General features: G+C 36.0%; 1 protein-coding gene across 8 annotated transcripts in view; it reads left to right on the plus strand.

Annotated features, from left to right (window-relative positions):
* Positions 1–23,640, plus strand: part of PTPRC (protein tyrosine phosphatase receptor type C) — a 143,105-nt gene that overhangs the window by 115,607 nt on the left and 3,858 nt on the right. For 6 of the 8 annotated variants that reach the window (XM_085232004.1, XM_085232008.1, XM_085232006.1 and 3 more), the window contains 23 exons: positions 410–496; positions 1,335–1,361; positions 2,129–2,344; positions 2,820–2,942; positions 4,299–4,451; positions 5,423–5,554; positions 6,526–6,681; positions 8,950–9,155; positions 10,024–10,084; positions 11,187–11,295; positions 12,491–12,522; positions 14,246–14,361; positions 14,904–14,994; positions 15,090–15,166; positions 15,399–15,435; positions 16,050–16,147; positions 17,067–17,192; positions 18,610–18,767; positions 20,107–20,242; positions 20,887–21,036; positions 21,395–21,485; positions 22,483–22,616; positions 23,462–23,596. In XM_085232004.1, the coding sequence (XP_085088130.1) occupies positions 410–496; positions 1,335–1,361; positions 2,129–2,344; positions 2,820–2,942; positions 4,299–4,451; positions 5,423–5,554; positions 6,526–6,681; positions 8,950–9,155; positions 10,024–10,084; positions 11,187–11,295; positions 12,491–12,522; positions 14,246–14,361; positions 14,904–14,994; positions 15,090–15,166; positions 15,399–15,435; positions 16,050–16,147; positions 17,067–17,192; positions 18,610–18,767; positions 20,107–20,242; positions 20,887–21,036; positions 21,395–21,485; positions 22,483–22,616; positions 23,462–23,596 (2,651 nt within the window). The remainder of the gene's footprint in view (positions 1–409; positions 497–1,334; positions 1,362–2,128; positions 2,345–2,819; positions 2,943–4,298; positions 4,452–5,422; positions 5,555–6,525; positions 6,682–8,949; positions 9,156–10,023; positions 10,085–11,186; positions 11,296–12,490; positions 12,523–14,245; positions 14,362–14,903; positions 14,995–15,089; positions 15,167–15,398; positions 15,436–16,049; positions 16,148–17,066; positions 17,193–18,609; positions 18,768–20,106; positions 20,243–20,886; positions 21,037–21,394; positions 21,486–22,482; positions 22,617–23,461; positions 23,597–23,640) is intronic. The other 2 variants (XM_085232009.1, XM_085232011.1) reach the window with 1 other exon arrangement.

Genomic DNA, 23,640 nt, shown 5'->3' on the forward strand with positions numbered 1-23,640 from the left:
GATTATTGTTTCTGAAGGAGCACGAGCACTATTCATAGTTGTGTATTATTGTAAGAACACAGCACTGTGCCTTAGTTCCTTGTTCACAAACATTAAAGCAGTTTTTATTGTACTCTATTCTATTGACTCTATCCTGGATTATGCATTAAAAAAAAAAACAACAGAAAGAATGGTCTCCTTCTGTGGCAAAATTCATTTTTAAATGCTATATTCCTAAGAGTTAGCTTTCTTTTATTGGATAAATTAGCATGGTCCTTCTTTCAGCACTTTTCTCTAACTTAGAAAAACCCTGGATTTAAAAAAAATAAAGGGGGAGGAGGGAGTATAGTGTATGATATTACTAGTGACATAGCTATATCAATAGTCTTAATAGTTCTTAAATGCTGATGTGTTGTTTATTCCCTTACAGATTATTACAGTTCAACATCCTTGCACAGCACCACCTCAGCAGTCACCATGCCAGCAAGCACTGAGACCATCCCCACTAGCATAATAGGTGACAAACTTGCACACAGCTGTCACAATTATGATACTGCAAGCACAGAAAATGTGTTAGAATGAGAGAAATAATCCTGATTTATTTAAAATCAAACTTTAGGAATACTGCATTAAACTTCAGAGTTTTTTTGTTTGTTTGTTTGTTTTAAGCAATATTATTAATAGCACAAGACATGAGATATACTATTTGCTGAGTGAATGAAGAATAGCAGCCAGCTGGCTCCAGTGCTGGAGGGACACAAATCCAGGGCCTTTCTTCTGATTTCAGTCTCTTTGGATAATACTTTTACCTTAGTGCATTTTAAATAATTGGTTGCAGGATGAAGTTCTTTGGTTGAGCTTCTGTACAGATTTCTACTATACACTGGTTCTTAATTCCTTTTATGGATATTCCAGTAAAAAAATAATTGTAAATTAGTGTGTAATGTTGAATGAATCTGTTTTCAGAAAGAGTAGCTATGCATAAAGTAGGTCAATTTTGTTTCTTTAGCGATACTAGAAACTGTCAGTTAGGCATTACATAGCATATGTATTTTGGGATACTGTTATAACTCATATCACGGAGAATGAGTGAATTTGGAATATTCTGGTATAACTTTGTATGGAGTATTGTTATGAAGAAGCAATTTGACACCACTTGAACATGGTGAAGCATGCATCTTTAAAAGAACTGGCTAAGAGAAGTATGTAGGTAGTTGATATTTTCTTCCCTTTTTGAGATGTGAATGGAGTTACAATATTTGTAATGTATTGAAGAGTTTTGAGCATTATCAGTTGCACTCCTCTAACACTCTGTCAGAAGCATACATTCTTTTTTTTTTTTTCTTTTCTCACAGAAAGTACTACAACAGAAGAACCTTGTGGTAAGAAAGAAGCCCCTTATTCATCTCAGCCCTACTGGTTGTGCAAATCAGTAAACTCAAAGAAAGCTGATCACAAAAACAAATTAGTTACCATCTGAGCTGTCTTGCATTTCTGGAAGATGGGTGCTAAAGTTATTAACTCTTCTGGCCTTCTCATCTCCATGCACAGAGCTGCTGTACTGCCCTTGTACTAGGCTGTTCAGGGCTATGGAAGAACCTACGTTCATTTCACGAGGCCCTCTCTAATTTTCCCCCATCACGCCAATAATCACATGCTGCAAAACACAATTTGTAGCTATCGTAAATCCGAAGCTTGGATGTTGATTTCTCTCTTTTTGAAATAACTCCACTCTCTGATTTTCAGGAATGGCTTTTCTTATGTACTAGATAGCTGTGAAATGTTTAGAACAAGATCTTAAATTTCTCTTCAAGCAATTGATTCAATGTGTCAAAATAAAATATTAATCTTTCAATTGATGCTTTAAATAATAATAAAAAAATTGCTCCAGAATGTTAATCTTTTAAATTCTTTATGTTTCCTTACTAGAGAACGATTTAAAAGATTATTTTCCTAAGTAAATTTTAACTAAACTGTTTTTAAAGTAGAAGTTATATAAAAATAAAAATGAAGTATAAAAAAGCAACCAATTTTCCTATATTTTCTAATTCTTAAAACAAGTATGATGCTGTGGGTGCCAAGAAAACATTTAATACTTCTTAAAAAATGTCATAAAATTATGGTTGACTATTTTTTCCTTCTCTTTTAGATAATGATATTGATGACGTGATTATAGTAGAAAAGAATAACTTACCTGAAGTTACGCTAAAGAATCTTAAAGGAAACAGAAAATATTCTATTTGGGAGAAAGATGGGGAGATCTCACAAGTGAGTGCCAGCAACAACACAGTAGTGCTTAAGTGGTGCAGAAGATATACAGTTAAATCTGCTGGTTGCAACGACATGTATCTTACTATTCCACCTGGTAGGTATACATGGGTTTTAGTAGTTTCTTTTTTATTTTTTTTGTTTTTGTTTTTTTGCCATATGGTAGTTCAGCTGTAATGGTCTTTCTAATCTATTGTTGTCTTTTCAGGGACTCTGACAGAGGTTTTCATGTAAAAAATGTAATTTTCTTATTGTGAATGTAAAAAATGAACTTCATCTGTGTTGGCCACATACAGCATGGCTAACAGTAACAGGGCAACTGAGTACTTGAAAGCTATTACTTATGCTTGAGGTTTTGTTCATTAATGATATTATTTTTGATGGATTAGAAGTTCCATTTTTTATTTGAATGCCAACATTGTCTTTTATTTCATGAACACCTTTTAGTTTTCAGTTTCAGCTTCTAAATTCTTTGCATGTTATTCTGTGCTAATTGTGTCTTCATGTTGCAGAACAAATAAATATAAAATAACAAATCAATCACAGTGATATTTAATTTTAATCTTTTCTAGATGAAAAAAGGTATACTTTTAATACCACGTGCATTGGAAACAACACTGCAAAATTGCATTTAAATTCTTTATGTAGAGATTGTGAAGATGGCTGTCCTAATGTGGCTGTTAGCTGCAAAACGAGTAAGATACATCTAACATATTTTAAATGCTGATCATTTTTTATTATTTTTTAAGCAACGTAGAAGTTTTTGGATGAGTCTGGCAGATTTAAATTGTTTGTATTAGTGTGAGGGAAGAGTTGTTCAGAATTTCTGAGGTCAGCAAGTCAGAAACTACCCTTGGGTTTTTGTGCCCTGCAGGACATGTGGGAAGAGTTCAAGCCCAGAAGGCTCACTTGCTGAGATTCCTAGCTTCACAAATTGCAGGCGTAAGGAGCTTTTGAGCTCCTGCTTGATGGCCTGAAGGAAAAGTGAGAGCTTAGAGACTTGAGTGTCTGCTGTGAGCTGCTTCCTTGCAGACTCCTAGGCAGCTGGCTCTGCAGGCTTCTGTACAGTGAGAGTTGAGGCACTCTGGTCTTGGAGTTTGCCAGCTTTGGAGTCTGAGAAAACAATGGTTCAATGGTATTCTGAACATTGGTTCAGATGTTGTGCAGAAGATATATATCCTCATGTCCCAAAAAAATGTATGATGAACGTTCTCTTCATTGTTTTTATCAGTGATCTGGACTCAAACATTGAATGCAGGCTGAGTTTGCAGATGATACTGAATAGGGAAGAGCTGTTGCTCCCCATAATGGTAGAGCTGCCTTACACAGAGATCTTGATAGAATAGAGTGCTTGGCAGTCACTAACTGTAAAATTTAACAAGAGCGAATGCTGGATTCTGCACCTGGAATTGTGTAATCTTGCAAGCTCATATAGCCTGGGGAACAAAGTGCTGCAGCGCAGCCCTCCGTACAGAGATCTGGGGGTTTTAGTTGATGGTAAAAGTTCTCCTCAGATAAGATAGCCAAGCACTGCAACAGTTCCCCAGGGAAATGGTCGTGTTCCCAAGTCTGCTGGTGTTCAAGAAATGTTTCAACAGTGCTCTGAGATATATGGTTTTTTATTTTGCGCTGCAATTGAACTCCATGATCCTTTCGGTCCCTTCCAATTCAGAATAAAGTCTATGATTTCAGTGTCCTGGGACTGAGGTTTTGCACTTGAGGGAGCTGAAGATGGTGATGGGTGAGCTTCTAAGAACCTGTGACTCTTCAAGTTTCTGACATGAATTGCTTTATTTCTATACTTAAACTGTTGGAGAGTAAAATCATATGAGTGTTAGTGATGAAAAGTAAAGATCTATGCAAACTGAATTGAGATGAAAGCACATAGAACTCAGTCATCAGATGAGCTTGTATACTTTTCTGTTTGAGGTACTTCTGTAATTTTCTAGATATTGTATTGATTAAATGCAGAAGAGCAAATCTCATTTAAAATGATATTATGTACTTTTAGAGTTGTGAAAAATATTCATAAGACATTTTTGTGTCCACAGATAATTCAAGTTCAGAACGCACTTGGAAATCAATTAATGACTCCATATCGCTAAAGTCTTTATTATCGGACAGTGAGTACATCTGCAGTGTTACGGTACATTTTTTTGAAAAGAACTTCACCAATGATATCAATATAACCACAGATTATGATGGTAAGTATAATGCTTATTTTTGCTTTACGTTCCATATATTTCTAGAAAAACCCATTATGAATTCCACTCTTTTCCTGAGGATGAAGATATTTGTGCGACTTATGCTCAGCCAGTCTCAGATTCTCTGCCAGCTCCTGCTACCCCCATCTCCTGTCCTTTGTATTTTTTGACCATAGTTGCAATTGTCTTTTCCTTTTCCAGCCCCTGACTCAGACCTGCAGTCTGAAGCCATTCTCTCCTTCTCTCAGATTAATTAACTTTTTTTTTTAAGGGAGAGAACTTGGCTTAATGTAAGCAAGTTTCAGTGAATCATAGAATCATATCATAGAATTGCCTGGGATGAAAGGGACCTTAAAGATCAATTAGTTTCAACTCCCCTGCCATGGGCAGGGTTGCCAACCACTAGACCAGGCTGCCCAGCACCTGAAGGTGCAGGCGTAGCCAAAAACAAGAGTTGAATTCTGGCTTTTGAAGAAAGATGTGATAGAATAATTGCAAACAATGTCTCCAGAGAAAATGGTATGTTTTTCTACAGCATTGCCCTTGGAGATGGCTAAATGGTTTAGCTTTATTTTCTGAATTAAACAGAAAATAACCCTAAAACATGTAACCTGTAAAGAATATTTCAGGATTAAAATATATGTATATGTGGTTAAAATTGTAAGGAATTTAAAATATTTGATTTTAACTGGAATTGTTGGAAAATTTTAGTAATATATGATATTGCTGTATTCATCTGTGTCTCAAATTTAATAAATTTATGAAATTTGTCTGATTTTTATGATTTTGTATGTCCTCTCTTTATAGTTATGTATAATTTCTCTGAATGAAATGTGCTATGCAAAATGTTAAATAATATTGGTATCTTGTGTACTGTCTAATGAAATTTAATTTAATCAAAGTAGATATAAAAAGGGGTGCTTTGCATTTTCGTTCAAACTTTTTCTTCCTATCACATTTTTTTCAAACAGCTCCAAAAGTACCAGGAAATCTCACGATAGATACTACTGCCAGAAATGTAACATTTACGTGGGTGGAACCTACCAGTGCATCAGAAAAACATATAGATGGCTATGTTGTGACATGCAATGACAGTGTTAAACGTAAGGATTGCCCCTTTGTTATAGAATAATTGCATACATATTTTAATATTTACAAGGCACTGAACATGGTGAATTTTCCAAACATATTTCTTAAACCTGTCCAGTAAAAACAATTAAACACATTTTTTGTACAAACATTTTTTTTAACATTTCTTTAAGATGGGTTGCTCCACTTCAACAGTGTGGTATATTTTATCATTTTATCATCTCAGGATGTCACTCTGTCACACTTCAGTTCTCATGTGTCTTGCAATAAAAATGTCCCAATAGGATCAGTTACCTGATAAGTTTTTAGCACAGTACTCTCTGCCTCAGCAAATGCACCTACAGCTTGTTAATATATTTACTGAGAAGATACATTCCTATTTAGAATTCTAATTTTTAACAAATCAGAAATTTGTGAGAATTTTTTTTTTTTCCCCTAGGGAAAACCCTGTTTTTTTATGGAAAGGTTAAGAACCTTTGTGGGTAGTTTGTCCTAAAGCAGCACTGAACCTGTTCATTCCTTCAAGGATGATAAACAGAATTGAACTTTTAAGAAGGACTACAGATTTGTGACTGCTTACTGAAATGGTGGAAAGTGCAAAAAGGGGGCTGCCTTCTCTGTAAAAATAATATATGTAAAAGGTGGGGGTGCTAAGTACAGGATTATATATATATGCTTAGACAAGTAAATCCAGGTTCTTCTCACTCCCTTCCTCTATGCTGTTTTAGACTATGTTACATTTAGATGGATGTGTCTGTCCCCATTATACTGGGACCATATATTCTGTCTGTGAGCTTTTCTTCAAAATAAGAAACATGCTGGAAAATGACATTTTGAAAAGAAAGAGGCCTGATATGTTATTTCAGAAAATATGTCAAATTTAGATAGTAATTAAAATGGAAGTACACAACAGTGGATTTGCATAACTCTGATGAGGTGCAAGAGATCACGTGCATAAATCTAAATTTCATTTTTCTTTTTTAAGACAATGTTACCGTGAAACAGACCAGCTTTACTTGTCATCATTTAGAACCTTATAGTAATGGCTCTGTGTCTATAAGCGCATTTAAAAACAGCAAGTGTGGGGAAGAAATCTTTTTGGGAGATCCAGTTAAATACGTCTTTGAAACGAATGCATCAAGTAAGTCTCATTGGCTAATTGTTGCAAACAAGGCTGACACTAACACAGGAAATATGTAATTTCTTATTGTACTTAATTGCAATTTTATGCATGTTACTACTATTCGTCCACAAAATTATTAACATTATTATTTTTACTAACATTTATATCAGTAGTGTTTCATTTTTGATTATTTAATATGATTTTTAATTAAACGTTTAGTATTTTTATCCATACTGGATATTTTTTTTTAATTGCGTTCATGTGAAATTTATGACAAGAAGAACAGAAGAACCCTTCCCACTAGATTTTGAATATATTTCCTGATGGAGACAAGAGTCAATATAGACATTACTGCTTCCTATTTTAGTGGTGGTGGTGGTGGTGGTGGGTTGATTGGTTTCTTTCCCCCAGAGCTCAAAACTGAGCACAGAAGGCAAGGTGTGGCATCACCAGTGCCACATAACCTGATGGAATACAAAATTAATATTTCCTCTGGCTGCACAGAATAAGAAAAAATACTTTATAGTGAAAAATAAAATAAAATAAAATAAATATAATAAATAAATAAAATAAATAAAAATTTTTGTGCTAGTGTTGTTACAATAGCTTAAATTGGTCTGCTTTTTTGTGTGTGTTTGTTTTTGTTTGTTTTTTGTTATTGTTCTTGTTGCTTTGTGAATATCACCAAATCTGGCTGCTGTTTTTATTAATGTGTTTCTGTAGGTTTTTGGGAGGTATTTCAGGCAGGCTGTTCTTTTGAATTTAAATTCTATCTCTCTTTGGAATGTTGAGAGTTTTGCATCCAGTTTTGCATATTATTCATGAAAGCACTGGAATTTCTCTATTACTCTGGGTCATTTTGATAACAAATTGTAGCTTATATGCACAAGAATATAAAGAGCAAAATTATCACTTGAAGCCCCATAGGGCTAAAACAACATCAGCAAACACTGATGAATGAATTGATTGATAATGTAATGTGTTTGATCTGAGACTTAACAAAAACTGAAAAATGACTATTTTTTAAACAGTCCCAATTATAGGATGATCATAATTTATTTAGTCATTTGTTTGTTTAAATTAAGGTAATAGTTTGAAAACTTCTGTATTTTGGAGCCCCTACTCTCTTGGGCTCCAGTCATATTTTAATATATCAGGTAGAGATTATGGTCCATGCTGTATTGAAACGTCTAGGAAAAAAAGTTCCTGTATTATTCGTGAAAACTAGAATTTGATTGTTTTCACAAATTTGTGACACTAAACCTTCTCCAGCTGCTACAACAGATGATAACAACATGATCAAGCAGATACTGTGAGAGTTTTTTTTGATATCTTGAACAGGAGAACATGTCATTAGAGCACAGCTCCTTGGGAATAGAAAAAGCTACAATTTGGAAAACATTTTTCCATCTTCAACACACACATTCCCACAAGAAATGCTTGCTTTCTCCTTGTCCTAGTTCTTTTAGCAGCATTCTGAAACTCCCAAATGTGCCTTGTGGATAAAAGTGATTCAGGAACCACAGCCCATCCAGCGAATCAGTGTGTCCTGCTACCCTCCAGATAAAATTCAGTCTGCTCATAAAGCCTCACACACCTTAACTCTCCATATGAAGAAAAAACAGCTGCATATTTATACTTAGCGTACTGGCTTGCAACTTGGAGTGATTTTTGAAGGAAATTTCAATGGCAGTGTGGCTAATAAAGCTGCCTTATGTGGATGGTTATTTACTGCATTCTGAGGCTTTAACAGCCAGTGAAAGGTCCCTTAGGCTGTGTCCCATTCTTAAATCTTTTGCAGCACAATGCAAAATTAAAGGTAGAAAACATAGATTAGACTTAATAGATGTGTTAGCATTAAAAAGTAAAAAGATTTAGGAGTTTTGAATCCAACTAGTACTTTTCCACATCAGTTTTGAAACCTATGTGCTCAGGCTGAAAACTTTGTTTGTTTCCATGTTTTGTCTGTTGTCCTACGTTCCTCAAACATCAGAAGCAAAAGATAGTTGCCATATTATTATCTTTGTAGCCCGACTTCCATTGGAGCTCTGTTCCTCCCAGCTGTCTCACAGTTCCCTTTGATAGCTTTTTCAGTTCAGATAAGGCCAAATTGATTTCCCAAATTGTTTTTTTTTTCATCTTGTTAAATCGGGACAGTGATTTTTAAGGAAGGAATTGTATAACATTGTTAAGAGAGGTTATAACAAGTAGACATGGACACATACTGCTAAAATGTTTGGTTTGAAATGATGAGAATGGATCCAGTAACACTTCTTTTACAAACAGAACCAGGCAACGTGACTGACATCAAACTAAAATGGCTGGCTGATAATGCTGTCAGTATTGAGTGCAGTATTCAAAAAGTGTATGGAAGTGAAACAAATTTTGTATTGTCTTGGAATTCCAGCACTGAGAGTGGTGAGAAAAAGAGTAAGAATAAATGCAATTTTACAATAAAAGATCTCTCCTACTTGACAAAATATATCTTTAAGGTAAGTAAGCTTATTAAGCTAAATATAAAACAAAACTCCTATATTTATATTATTTAGGTGCATTATACTTGATTTTAGAGAAAAAGGCAAATCTGGTGGTGGAGATCATCTATGGATCTGCAGGCACGAGATGTAAACAAGTAGCTGTTACTTATGAAATAACATGTCTCTGCATATGTTTCTAGTTGTTTCAGTCAAGCCCTTACCTGCTACTCCATACAGGTTCTGACAGCATGCAACGTACAAGCTGAATAGCTTGGGACAGGGAGAAAAAGATATTTTCTATAAAGAAAATGAAAAAGGAGGGATAAATGTACAATAGTATGAAAAACATGAACATATCTAAACAAAGCTGGTATTTTATTTAACAGTTAATCAAAAGTTAATATTTCTAGAAAGCAACTTTTTTAACAGTTGTCTTTGGCTTTTGTAATTTAACCTTTTATGAATAAATTCCAGTACAGTAATTGGCTTAGAAATATCCATATCAGTTTACTATTTATGTATTTGGTATTGAAACAGATAAAATAACGATGCTTCATTGCACATCATTTGGTTTCTCTTTCAGATTTGGGAGATTTGATTAGAGAAAGAATGTATTTGTAGCTGCATCTGTCTTTGACTTTGTAAAATGTCTTCAATTTCATTAACTTTACCATTCAGATAAACGGTTATTTCTGGATCTGGATCTTGCTGTAACTTAGCTGGAAACATGAGATGCACTGTAACAGGCTGTCAATGAGATTGATATTCATTGGAAATAGATATATTTGAAAGACCTACCGATTTTTTCTTTTTAAAGAATTTATGCAAGCATTTTTACTTGATGTTTCTTAACATTTTTATTACTCTCACCCACTGTATGCAGATCGCCGTGAATAATGGAATGTATACAGGAGACCCATCATATAAGGAAATATATACCAGATGTAAGTAAAAACAAACAGCATCTTTACTTTTTGACTTAAGCATAGTATGGAGTAATGGTGTAAATTCTGAATTGTTACAATCTGCCTATTTGTATAGGTAATAATTAACTGAATTAAAAAAAAAAGTCCTGCATTCAGATGTTGTGTTCCAAGAGCTGTGTTTTGTGAGGGAATCCCCACTCCCATGCAGTGTGTGTGTACAACTCCAAATATTTTAAGAAAGTTAAAGTATTGTAGACATGAAAAGTATAGTAGATGAGATATAAATAAAGAAGAACTTTATATATTACTTAAGTAACTTATTTACATGGAAGACTTTTCCCATTGCATTTTTCTGGGAGTGTACCTTCGTGTCTGTCAGAGAAGTCTAATCAACCGTCAGAGGCGCAGGGAACATGTCACTGATCTCCCATGTGAGAAATTCAGTTTTGAATTCAATTCAAAATGATGGTTGGATTAAAGAAATAGGATAAATGGGATAAATGACTTTTTCATGTGAAGAATATCTGTTACTAAAATGTCTTGGTAGAGCTCGCAAGAGCTGTCATTAAAAAAAAAAAAAAAAGAATAAAAAGAGATGAATTAAGAGATCAGTTGAGGAACAGAACTTTTTCTGACCAACTACCCAAGACTTCACATGTCTATTAGTGTAGTGAGCAAATGATGTTAGGATGGGCCATCGTGCAGAGGGCAGGCTGCACTTGCTGCTGGAGCTGCTGTGGCCCTGGGGATGAGGTCCATTCCCACCACTCACACACTCAGGGAGCGCATTGTGCAGACCAGGGCCATGCCAGGCTGGTGAACTTTGGCATTTTGACAGGTGGACATGGAGGAGTACAGTGAAAGTTTTCATGATGAGGAAGAAGTTGTTCCTTCCTTTTCTGTGAGCTTAGCATTTTTTGACCTTGGAATAACAAACCTGAACTTAATATTTAAAAGTAAGTACTTAGTTGTTTATACACACGCACACACACACGCACACAAAAACTTGCCCTGGTTTGTGTACATACTTTTTAAAATCAAAAAGAGGAAAAATAGGAAATTTATATACTGTTAATTATTTATCTGAGGAATAATGTATTTATTCTTTGCCTGTCTCTAGATAACTCAAGGGCCCTGATTATATTCTTGGTGTTCTTGATTGTTGTGACATCAATTGCTTTACTATTGGTTCTGTATAAAATCTATGACCTTCGCCAAAAAAAGCTTAGGTAAGCTTCGTGTTTCTCTCCCTTTCTTAAAAAATATTTTGTTTTTCTTTTCTGTTTTTCAACAATATTTCACAAGTGGTAATGCAGAAGTGTTAGAAGTCTCATATTTCACTAATCCTTGGCACAGTCATCCATTCATCTTTTCATCCTTTCAAAAGAAACTCAGAAACCCTCTTGTTGCCTTGTCTGGCAGTGCAAGTACAGTGAGAGAGAATTAAAATCTCCCTGTTGTCCTTTTTATCTGAAACATGGAGGGACTAATCTGCCAGAAGAAAATACCTCTCAATATGTTCGTGAAAAATATTCACAAGTTATCTCTCTTAAATATTTCAATTAAAAGTATTGGAAATGATGCACAGTTTCTTGGGACTGTTTTGAAATTGGATTCACCCATCTCAGAGAAATTGTTTATTACAGCCATCTCTGGGTTAACTTGGCAGGTCTGTAGGATGGTGTATTGGGACAGGACAACTATTGCCTTCCCTTAGAACTGTGCTAGAACTGCTGCTTCTGCTGTGAGGGGTGCTGTGCAACATGTGAGGGGACATTTACTGCTGGCACAGAAGGAGGACTTAGAACAGTGTCTTCAGAAATCTCTCAGCCTTCAAGCCACAGTAAAACCAGGGAGTTCATCTCTTCTAGATCCTCTCATCTGTTCTTTTTCCAGTAGGAGGGCAAGGAGATGCTCTTCCTCAGACTCAAACTTCTAATACAGGAAGCAAAATCAATTTTCACCTATATGACTCTAGAGGAGGTTGAGTTGTTCTATGTTATTTTAGTAATTAAACTTAATTTTATTATTATTTAATTTTATATTTTACATATGTGTAAGTTTTCTGACACATGTTTAACAAGAGGAACAAAGGTGGAGTGAGAAGACACTCCAGTCAATAAATTAAAGATGTTACCTACTGGTGATAAGGACAGAATTATGCAAGCAGTAACATTTTGTGATGCAGCTCCCTTGTTTCTCCCCCTTCGTAGTGCTCAATGCAGGTCAACAATGTCCTGACCACATCTGCCCAGAGGCTGTCAGACACAGCTGTAGCATTCTTGATTTACAGTGAGCTTGTAATGCTATCTGTTGGTTACTGAAAAACCTTGGTGTTTCTGTGTGGAACTGCATTTATTTAACTTGTTATCAGATATATGTCATACCAGTAAAAGCTTTTACAGATTGTTTTGCCTCTTACAGCAATTCTTCTGAAGTCATCAGCCTTGTAGGAGGTGAGTATCTTTACATATTTAACAGGTGGAAATAAAATAAGTCAGATGTCTAACTGCCAGTTTTGAAATGTTTGCATTGTAGGTGATCAATGTAGATTGCAAATATTAGCATGATATAACCTAATTCAGGGAAATTTAGAAAAAAAAAAAACGTGTTTTTGATATATTGAAATATTGAATTTCAAATATGTTTCAGAAGTATTTATACTTAAGTGAACCAAAAACTTATCGGTTTGAAAAACTCTTATTTATTATTTCATTGAAAAAAACAATTGTTATTTCTAATAACAGTCATCACATTTGTAACCCTAAAAGCAACTTCAGAGTCAAATATTGCCTCACCTAGAATTTTCTTTCCTAATTTACATTCTTCAAAGCAAAGATTTTTACATAAAGCAGTACTTTATCACTGTATATTTTTTAAGGCTTTCAAATTCTAGACCTAAACTAGACAGCGTGTGCAACCTTTTGTACAGGATTTCAAAGCTTTTGAGGAAAGATGAAATCAGTGACTACTAGAGAGCTTCAAGAAAAAATAATTTATTGCATTTAAGCACAGAAAAATTGATTATATATAGGCCACTCATAAAGTAATGCGTCCTATATGTTTTCATGGAAACAACAACAGATACAAGGAGTACAAAAACACTGTTTGAGAGGGCAAATTCTCAGCTACAAAGTACTGTTTTTCAACACTGTCATTACAACTGGGTGTGCATTTTCATCAGTGAAGAAGACTGCATGCTGCACCAGTGGAGGTGACACACTGTTGCTATTACTACTGCTGAAATGCACCACCCTTTGCCTTTCCGTGCTCGCATCCACTGTTCAATCACCAGAAATGTTCAGCAAGTGCCAGTGAATGTCAGTGGGTGCCATTTTTTCCCCTTGGAGGAATTCAGGGACACACCTTTGCTTCATACACGTTTCATGTCAAATGCCATTTTGTCAGACTGCCCCTCTGCTGCCATCTGTCACACAGGAACAGCATGTAAAGGAATACTGGTAGGAAGGTCCAAACTCTACTGCCATACCGCCATCATCCACCTCTGACATCGTGGGCCAACACTGTGAAATAAGAGGCATTACTTTCGGAGCAGCCCTCGTATTAAATGGGACATTATACAATATTGATATTCAAATCCATTTGTTGAGAGTCATATTATTGCTTAAAGAAATCTTTGGAACAGAAGTGAAAAATTATAGTTAGAGATGTTAAGCCTTGTCAATCGTTATCACTAGATATATTATTACAGATTATTTCAACAGAATATGATGGAGAATATTAGGAAAAATAGGCAACATATCTTGTTATATTTCGAGAGAAATGTTAACAGGCTGATTATACAGTAATTCAATTTACCATTGCCAATAAACAATTAGAACGCCCACATAACTACGGTGGGTGTTTGGGCTGCCTGTTGCAGTGACCCAAGTGTGACAACCGCCACTTTGTGCAACAGTGCTGTTCATGCAGGGGCCCCGCACACGCCCTGCTGGTGCATTCTCAATTCCACAGCAGAGCTAGGCAAGTTCTGTTATTCCTGGGACCTGTTTGCTTGTAGATCGCCTGAGGGACGATCATGAAGAATTAACATGTTCAGTTAAAATAAATGAGTTTGTCCTTTTGTTAATACAACTGACAGTTTGAGAATCACATTTGCTGAAATGTAATTTGTATTTTAAAAGCCAGTAAAGATAAATGTTCGACATATTTACACAGTTAAAGATGATGAAAGGCAGCTTTTGAACATAGAGCCAATACCTTCAGAGAAATTGTTGGAGACGTACAAGAGGAAGATTGCTGATGAAGGAAGACTTTTCTTGGATGAATTTCAGGTTTGTCACTGACTTGAAATATACCACAGATTTGTGGCCAGGTGGTGGGAAGAATTCTTTTCAAGAGCATTTCTGAAGTATATGCACTGCTTACAAATAAAACCCAAAGAACAGAAACCTGCGTGAATTCTCATCAAAGGTCAAATAAGGCTCCTGCTAATTTTGCTACCGACTTCTCCTCATTGCTAGATGCTAGATATTACAATTTTTCCTTTTCTTTCTGGAGGTGGTTTTCAGTAAAAGTATAAAATACATAGTTTAAAAATTATCTCATTCAAAAGTGCTTATCGAGGTAGATTTTATCTAGTCTCTCTTACTGTGTAGGCTTTGGGATATAAATAATATTGTGGAGATCTATAATGAAAGAAAATAAATTTCATGACCGTTATAAATGAAAGAAATATATGAAATAGTATTTTATGAAACAGAATTCTGTCTTCCAGATTCTTAGCAGTACCAAATGTCTTCTGTATGTATTTGATTGTAAACAGGAGCTATGTGAAGTACATGATTACCAGCTAAATAAACATTGTTATTTACAGAGCATCCCAAGAATTTTCACTAAATTTCCAATGAAGGAGGCCAAGAGGAGCCATAATCAGAACAAAAACCGTTACATCGATATTCTACCATGTGAGTATTTTTGCAGTTTTTACATGGTGTATTAGTACCTCTTTTCTCAGTTCCTTGTGAGAGTATAATTATTTTGTTTCAAATAATTTAAACAGATGATCATAACCGTGTTGAGCTCTCTGAGATTCCAGGAGACCCAGGATCAGACTATATCAACGCAAGTTATATTGATGTGAGTGAGTTTTACTTGTACAAAATTATAGGCCTTATTGAAGAAATTTTGAGTCTGTGCATTTTGTGTGTTAAACAGCTTTGAAGATATCCTCATGTGTTTGTTCCACCTTTACAATGTATTTGAGATTATTGGACTGTTGCATATGCAGTTCATTTTTAAAGTTACAAATCTTATTGTTCATTCTTTTTTTTTTTTTTTTAAAGTTGAATAACATTGTACATTTTTATAGGGCTTCAAAGAACCAAGAAAATATATTGCTGCTCAAGGTAAGTTTAACCTTAAATTATCTGTTTTATTCTTTCAATCACTTTTTTTTAGGGAGTAGTCACAAAGTAAACTTAAGGAGGAATTGAAAGTTTGACATTTTAAATTTTAATGAGAAAATGCTTCCAGTAAGTTTTGGCTTAGAGAATTTTGTGAAGGTGAACAAGTAGTATGTCAGAAATAGACTTCTGATGATGCATAACTTCACAGCAGGAGTTTTCACATTTCACAGCCATGTACTGAAAACATGTATGAACATTTTCAAAAGTAGCCAATGGCAGCAGCCTTTATAAAAGCAAGTCTCTGGCTGTTATTTGCCTGGTATCTGTTTAGCTTTTCAGACTGCAAGGCTAACATTAACAAGGCAGCTTTTGAGTAGCTGTACTCTGAAAAAATGCCTTGAAATATCACACAATCACAGAATTGTAGGGGTTGGAATGGTCCTATGGAGATCATTGAGTCCAACCCTCTGCTAAAGTAGGTTCCCTACAGCAGGTTGCACAGGAAAGCATCCAGGCAGGTTTTGAATATCTCCAGTGAAGGAGGCTTCACAACCTCTCTGGACACAGTTCCAGTGCCACATAACCCTCACAGTAACGAAATTTTCTTCCACTAGGCCCCAAGGATGAAACCACGGATGATTTCTGGAGAATGATCTGGGAACAAAAAGCAACAATTATTGTCATGGTTACTCGCTGTGAGGAAGGAAACAGGGTGAGAAATGCCCATCCATCCATCCATCCATCCATCCATCCATCCATCCATCCAGCCTTCTTTTGCCTGAAAACAGAATGGGTTGCTATGCTGTGGTGAATTACATTTTCTCCTTAAGTCCTCTGTTTCCATTTTTTGTTGTTCTGGCTTTGTCAAAACCTATGTTGGATAGCATGTCAAAACAGTGTTTCCATACGGAGTTATCACTTATCAGAAAATGTCACTTTATTTACAGCTGTAAGTAGTAAAGGGTGGGCTTCCAAGTAAAGTCCAGAAAAGGTCTCGAGGTAGAATTCTGGCTTTTTATAGACTTGACAAAAAATGTATCCTTTGCGTTTTCCCCTGTCTAGGCTCTTCTGATATCCTGCCGATGCCTTCAGTTAATATTTTTTGTATCTACTATCTTTTCCCTTCCATTAATTGGGAAAGTTGGATGCTTCTGGCTTGTTTATGTTCCGTACTCCACATAGAGCAGGGAAGGTAACATGAGGAGTTTTGATAGCTTTTAAGATTAAAATATTAGCAGCATGCAGATTTAAAGCATTTCTGAGTTGTTTTATCAGCAAGCATGAGCAAAGTTCCTCACTGGAGGCTGGAAAAGATGTTGTAGATTTAGCAACAAACTTCTCTACAGCCTTCAGGCAACAGCAACAAGGTCTGCATGGAGGTGTTCACATTGTCACCTAGTATATTACATTTTTTCCCACTTTCTGTTCCAAGTTAAATTCCATAGATATTTGGAATTATTTGAAAATGACACACTAAGCATCGACTGCCTTTTCAGGGGAGAACAAGACCTATGAGGAACTGAAAAACGATACGAAGTTACTGTCTATTTTAAATCAGACTTTGTTCTAGCTCTCTGCTGTCTGCCATTTTGCAGTCATTCTGCTCACCAGTTAACTTCATATCTTCATAGAACAAGTGTGCCCAGTACTGGCCATCAATGGAGAATGGCTCTGCAACATATGGAGACATTATTGTGAAGATCAACGAAAGTAAAATGTGTCCAGACTATATAATTCAGAAACTACACATCACAAATGTAAGTTGACTTAGGAGCATAAGGCTAAATGGGGGTCAGTCTGTACATTTTGTTAAGAGATGATTTATAGTATGAGAAGAGTTTGCTAGCAATGGAAGATGCTTTGCTTGTGTTTCCCCAACAACATGTTGTTTAAAAGAGAACTTGACAGATGTGAGTGTCATTTCTTTCAGGAAATGTGAGTTAGACATGTATTTCCCAACTTAAAAAACTGTTTTTCATAGTATCTGGGCTGTGTTTAAGGGGAATCTGTTAACATGTTAAGTATGGAAAAGTTAATACTTCATGATTTTCTTATAACTTGTTCCTTAATACAGAAATTGTATAGGTATCTCAGCATTATCTTTTGCAATATCAATGTGACACATAGGACACTGTTACCTAACTTCATGATAATTGTACAATAGGACTGTTACAAATTTGAGTGATCTCAATTGCATTTATAAATATAAACATTTTAAAATTACCATCTACCTATGTGAAGAGTCAATAAGCTTGGTTAACTGCTCTCTCTTTACACATCTGAAATACATTATTTGATCTATGGGTAATTGAGAAAAAAATTTACCATGTTAGGCTAAATGCTTCTCTCATGCTAATAAATTCTAGCAAGGGCAAATGGAAATTAATTCACAGATAAAAGCATTAAAACTGAAAGAGTAATTCTACTGAGATATCTTGAGCAGAAGAATCAAACAAATCTACCCATCTTGAGTCATTATTTCAGCTGGAAGTTCCTCCTCTTCTGTCTCATTACATTGCAATAATGCAAAAATTGCAACTTAGTGAGGTACCATGATGTAAATAATTGCTCTGTGACTAATTTTGAAAGGAAAAAATTGCAACAAGATGAGAACTATAGTTTTACTGTCTGCAGTTAAATGTTATTTTGTTTATATTTTATTATTTTATTTTATTTATTATTCTTAATCTAAGGTGCCCTCAGCAGACTACTTCTAGGAGACATGAGAGAATTACTAATCAGTATCACTTGAAAGAAGAAGAGCTATAAACTAAGTTATTCATGAACGGAATGGGGAAACATATTACACCCTGGATCATAGGCTAGTCTGAGAAAACATATTTGTAACACTTTGAACCTTTTGCTTGTCCTCTTTTCAAGTCATTGTGAATTCCTGATTCACAGCTCTTCACTGTTATTTTTTAATTAAAAGTGAATATGAAAAATGTTGTAACCTGAGAGGCCACTGGGAGCCTCACATGACACCAAACTGTCAGAAATTTTTGTTTCAATATTTGATTACTTTTGTCCTTGTTTTTCTTTTTTGCTTTGTGTGTCTGCATTTGATTTTGACTTTTCATTAAAAAAAAAATATATATATATATACGTATATATATATTTATATATATATATACGTATATATATATACATAAAGTCATACTTCTCTTTCTCCAGGGAAGAGAAAGAACATCTGGAAGAGATGTCACTCACATTCAGTTCACCAGCTGGCCAGACCATGGCGTTCCTGAGGATCCACATCTCCTTCTCAAACTCCGACGCAGAGTGAATGCTCTCAGCAACTTTTTTAGTGGCCCAATAGTGGTTCATTGCAGGTAAATCATAAAAAAATTATAATTATGTTAAATTATGTTAAATGAATATGAAGTTAAGGTATTCACAGAACGGAGCTAGCAAAAGCCAAAAATAATTGGCTTATCCCAAATTTTGTGCAATAATTACTTGAGAGGAGGTAGTTAAAGATGCAAAGAAAAGCCTTTTTTTCTGGTGCATCTATCTCTATTCAAATTGACTAAACCTGAGGATACGTAGACTTTTGAAAAGCAGCTAGGTAAATGCTGCACTACTCTGGCTCTAAGCACCATGATTGACAGAATTGGCCTTACTGTCACTAAAAGCATTTAAAACAGACTCATCATTTTTAGTGTTGCCAATTAATTTTCAGCGAGAACTGTTTTCACTTTTGCTCTCTCACTCACTGCTCCTCTCTCAGGAAAGGACTCAGATATGCCTGTTTAATACCTTTCTCGATGATCTGAGTAGGAGGATTAAGAACACCTTCATTAAGTTTGCATATAACACCAAAGTGGGGGGGAAGTGTCGATCTGCCTGAGAGTAGAAAGGCCCTACAGAGAGATCTGGACAGGCTGGATTGCTGGGCTGAGGCCAATTGGATGAGGTTCAACGAGACCTACTGCTAGGTCCTGCACTTTGAACACAACAACACCATGAAACACGACAGGCTTGGGGCAGAGTGGCTGGAAGGCTGTACAGAGGAAAAGGACCTGGAGGTGTTGGTCACCACTTGACTGAACATGAGCCAATAGAGTGTGCCCAGGTGGCCAAGAAGGCTTGTGTCAGAAATAGTGCAGCCAGCAGGAGCAGAGAGACCTCTGGTGAGGCTGTACCTTAAGTGCTGTCTTCAGTTTTGGGCCTCTCACTACAATAAGGACATCAAGGCCCTGGAGTGTGTCCAGAGAAGGGCAACAAAGCTGATGAAGGGTCTGGAACACAAATCTAATGGGGAATGGCTGAGGGAACAAAGGTTGTTCAGTCTGAAGAAGAAGAGGCTCAGGGAAGGACCATATTGCTTTCTATAACTGCCTGAAAGGAGGTTGTGGCAATGGGGAGATTGCCCTCTTCTCCTGCATAACTAGCAATAGCACAAGTTGTGTCAGGGGAGGTTCTAGTTGGATATTAAGAAAAAAACTTCTCCAAAAAAGTGATTGAGCACTAGAACAGGCTTTCTGGGGAAGTGGTGGAGCCACTGTGCCTGGAGGTGTTCATGAAAGATGCAGATGTAGTACTTATAGGCATAGTTCAGTGGGCAATATTGATAGGAGGTAGACAGCTGGACTAGATGATCTTTGAGGTCTTTTCCAACCTTAATGATTTCTTGATTTTATGATAACCAAATCCCTTTGCACTTTGCAGTGCTGGAGTTGGGCGCACTGGGACCTATATTGGAATTGATGCTATGTTGGAGGGGTTGGATGCAGAAGGCAGAGTGGATGTTTATGGCTACGTTGTGAAGCTGCGCCGGCAGCGGTGCCTCATGGTTCAAGTAGAGGTATCTTACTAAAGTTCCTTTCACTTAAAACTCTCTTTTACTAGTTCTTGATCTGTATTTCTCAGAACTGCTCTGCTCAGTTATGGATACTGCTAAAACTCAGGTGAAGAATTTTATACCAAATACAGCTCTGAAAAGGGTGAGAGAACTTCCAGCACAGTTTTTTTTAGTTTAAATTTAACAGTTACTTTTTAGATTTGATAATCCAGCTTTTGGCATGCAGCTCATAAGTGCAAAGAAGCAGAGTTGAACTTGCATAGTCAAAGAAATTTTGTATTGAAGAAACTGTCTAGCAGGATTTTCAGTTAAGTTGAGAGTACAGTGGTAGGCTTAATGGGATGCATGTTTTTAACTTATTTTGTTTTCTTCCCCTGATCTTTCAAATCTTAATTGCATGTTTTTTAATTGATGTGACATTTATTTGCAGGATACCTTTCATCCAACACATTACGTGCTCCAAAATTTTTAACTTGGATGCCCCTATGATTTTCAATAGTTGAATGTAATGGCTGCTTAATGATAATGTTTAATGTTATTACTACTTACAACATAAGAAATAGTGGTTGGTAGTTGTTTTTAAAAAAATGGTATAAATTTGTTTACTCATAATTTCATTTTTAAACTTTTCAAATGTGTAACACCAGTCACAGTACATCCTTATCCATCAAGCACTAGTGGAATACAATCAGTATGGAGAAACAGAGGTCAGCCTCTCAGAACTACATTCCTATCTTAACAATCTGAAAAGAAAAGATCCTCCAAGTGAACCTTCTCTGCTGGAGGCAGAATTTCAGGTAAAGAAGTATTGCTTTCTAGTCTCCTAGGTCTTCACTCCCACTTAGATTTGAAAGTGACTTGCACAATAGCCACAAGAAGGAGATATCATATATAATAGATCACTTCTGTGATAATATTTTTAATGAAGATTAGGAACATAGGATGACTAATTGTGTCTGTGTGCATATTTTCCATGTTACTGTACTTGTTGGAGTTGGCATTTTTAAGCTATAGTCCAGATGTGACCAAACTTTATAGAATTGAAGTAAGAATGCAAAGCACTGGGAGATGAGGACAGAATATGGGTGTTCAGAGGGGACCAAGATACAAGAAACTGTTTTTATCTCAAACATAATGTCAAACTTATTTCTTTAGAGACTACCTTCCTACAAGGGATGGCGGACACAAAACACTGGGAATAGAGAGGAAAATAAAAACAAAAATAGGAGTGCCAACACAATTCCATGTAAGTATTTTCTGTGAACCTTCTGAATTTTATCTGTTGTCTTCTTCAAGAAAACCTATTAAATTCTGAACAAACGAGGACAGTAAATTACCTTACAGAGATGTATTTAAGTAATTTTCTCAAGAAAATTAGAAACTTCCCCTTGTGATTTAAAGAAGAAATGATTTTTTTAAAATATGAATTTTTGGGAGTGATTTATTTCAAACCAGGTGGTCTTCATTCTGCAATTTTTAGGTGAAAGACTGGCCTTTTCCTGGTTGCAGTTTCCATTAAAATATCAGGAACCAGCTGTCTTTTCTGATGGTGAAAATGAAGAACTTGAACTTGGTGACTGGCGAGCTAGTGAAGGATGACAGGCACTAAGCTTCAAAGAGCAGGTTGCTCTCTTACATATAGGGCAAAATTTTGTTCAGTATTTGGATGCAGCGTGCCCCAAAATGTCTGTGGTTCACTTAGGAATTGCACTGGGAAGAGGAAGCCTGGCAGGTGGAAACCTGGAGGAGCTTTTCTCAAATCCTGAGTTCTCCAAGGTTGACTTTTGGCATTACCCAAGGTGCAGGAGCTCATAGTGCTCTTCTATCAAACCACTTTTTTCTGATGCCTCTGGCTTTCTGCCAGGAAAGATGCTGCTGCCTGGACACTGCTGGTCATAATGTGTTTTGCAAGGGCTTTTCAGAATCAGTACCCAGTTTCCTGAATCTCCTCTACTAGTAAGAGAGTGACAAATGTACACCTGGTAGCAAAATCCCAAATTCAGAAATGGATACAGTTCAGAGTGAGTAGATAAACTTCTTTCCTGTGCTCAGCTCCGAGAACGAAGCAAACAAACCATGAGGGAACTCAAGCCACCATGTGTGTGGCCATCTTCACCCAGTAATAAAACAGTAGCTGGTATTCCCTGGAGGTGGCAGGAGGGTGATGACACAGAGGGTCAGCCCTGCTCAAATACTGTTACATGAGCAGCAGCGTGGTATAACTGTGACTCTGTCTCATGCAGATGACTTTAACCGAGTGCCAATCAGGAATGAAGAGGAACAAAGTAAGGAGGGCGAACATGATTCAGAGGACTCCTCAGATGAGGACAGTGACTGTGAAGAATCAAGCAAATACATTAATGCTTCCTTCATAACTGTATGTATACAGAGGATCCTCTATAAGTAGGCTTTCAGCTAAAACTTGCTTGTGAGAACTATATACCCGCTTGAACTTATTCTCTTATTGACTTCATAAATAGAATAAAATTTATCTGAACAAAAAAGAAAGATTTGATACTTGATTGGCAAATCCATTTGTAATTTTAATAATAAAAATATTCTAAACTTTGCTACATACTTATCCACATTAATATTTTCTCTGGAAGTGAAATGTGAGTGCGGTTATTATTGACATATACAAAACTGTGCTAGTAAAGTTTGGGCCATCAGCTTTACGATGTCATATTTAGCCCCAAGGAAGAGAGCCATTTTTTGTCACTTATGAAGATAATGGATGTTATGGAGTTACTAGGTGAATTAGATTTATCTGGATTCTTTAAAATGTGACGCTGTTACATTTATTAAGTGTAAACTTAGTTTTACTTTTGGTAGATTAGTGTGAACTTCTGGCATACTAACTCTGTTGTAATAGTGTAAACTTTATTTCTTATTGATCCAATTAAACAGTTCTACAGAATTCAATATTTGTTTTAGCCCTGAAAAAATATGCTTTGTAAGTAATGGCACTGTGAGATCTCACTCACTGTAGCATGAATGCATCTTGTTGTCAATCTGGAAGTAATACTTTGGAATTCATACTGTGATTTTGCTGTCATTTGTCTGTAATTCCTGTAAGATCGTTGCCTACTGTGATGGGCATATTTTCCCAATGACCAAAGAAGATAATTAATTTAGTGCTCTTTAAATGACAATGAGTTCTGTTGCATGACAGTCACATTTGAAATGAATTTAAGGGAAAAATATTTTATGTTTCTTTTGTAGGGTTATTGGGGCCCAAAAGCTATGATTGCAACGCAAGGACCACTGCAGGAAACTATCTCTGACTTCTGGCAAATGGTATTCCAAAGAAAAGTCAAAGTCATTGTTATGCTGACAGAGCTGAAACAAGGGGATGAGGTAAGGGCGACATTTTCTCACTGGCATATTAAAGGTCATCTATA

Source organism: Meleagris gallopavo, chromosome 10 (genome assembly GCF_905368555.1).
Source record: "Meleagris gallopavo chromosome 10, MGAL_WU_HG_1.1, whole genome shotgun sequence".
Lineage (NCBI taxonomy): Eukaryota > Metazoa > Chordata > Aves > Galliformes > Phasianidae > Meleagris > Meleagris gallopavo.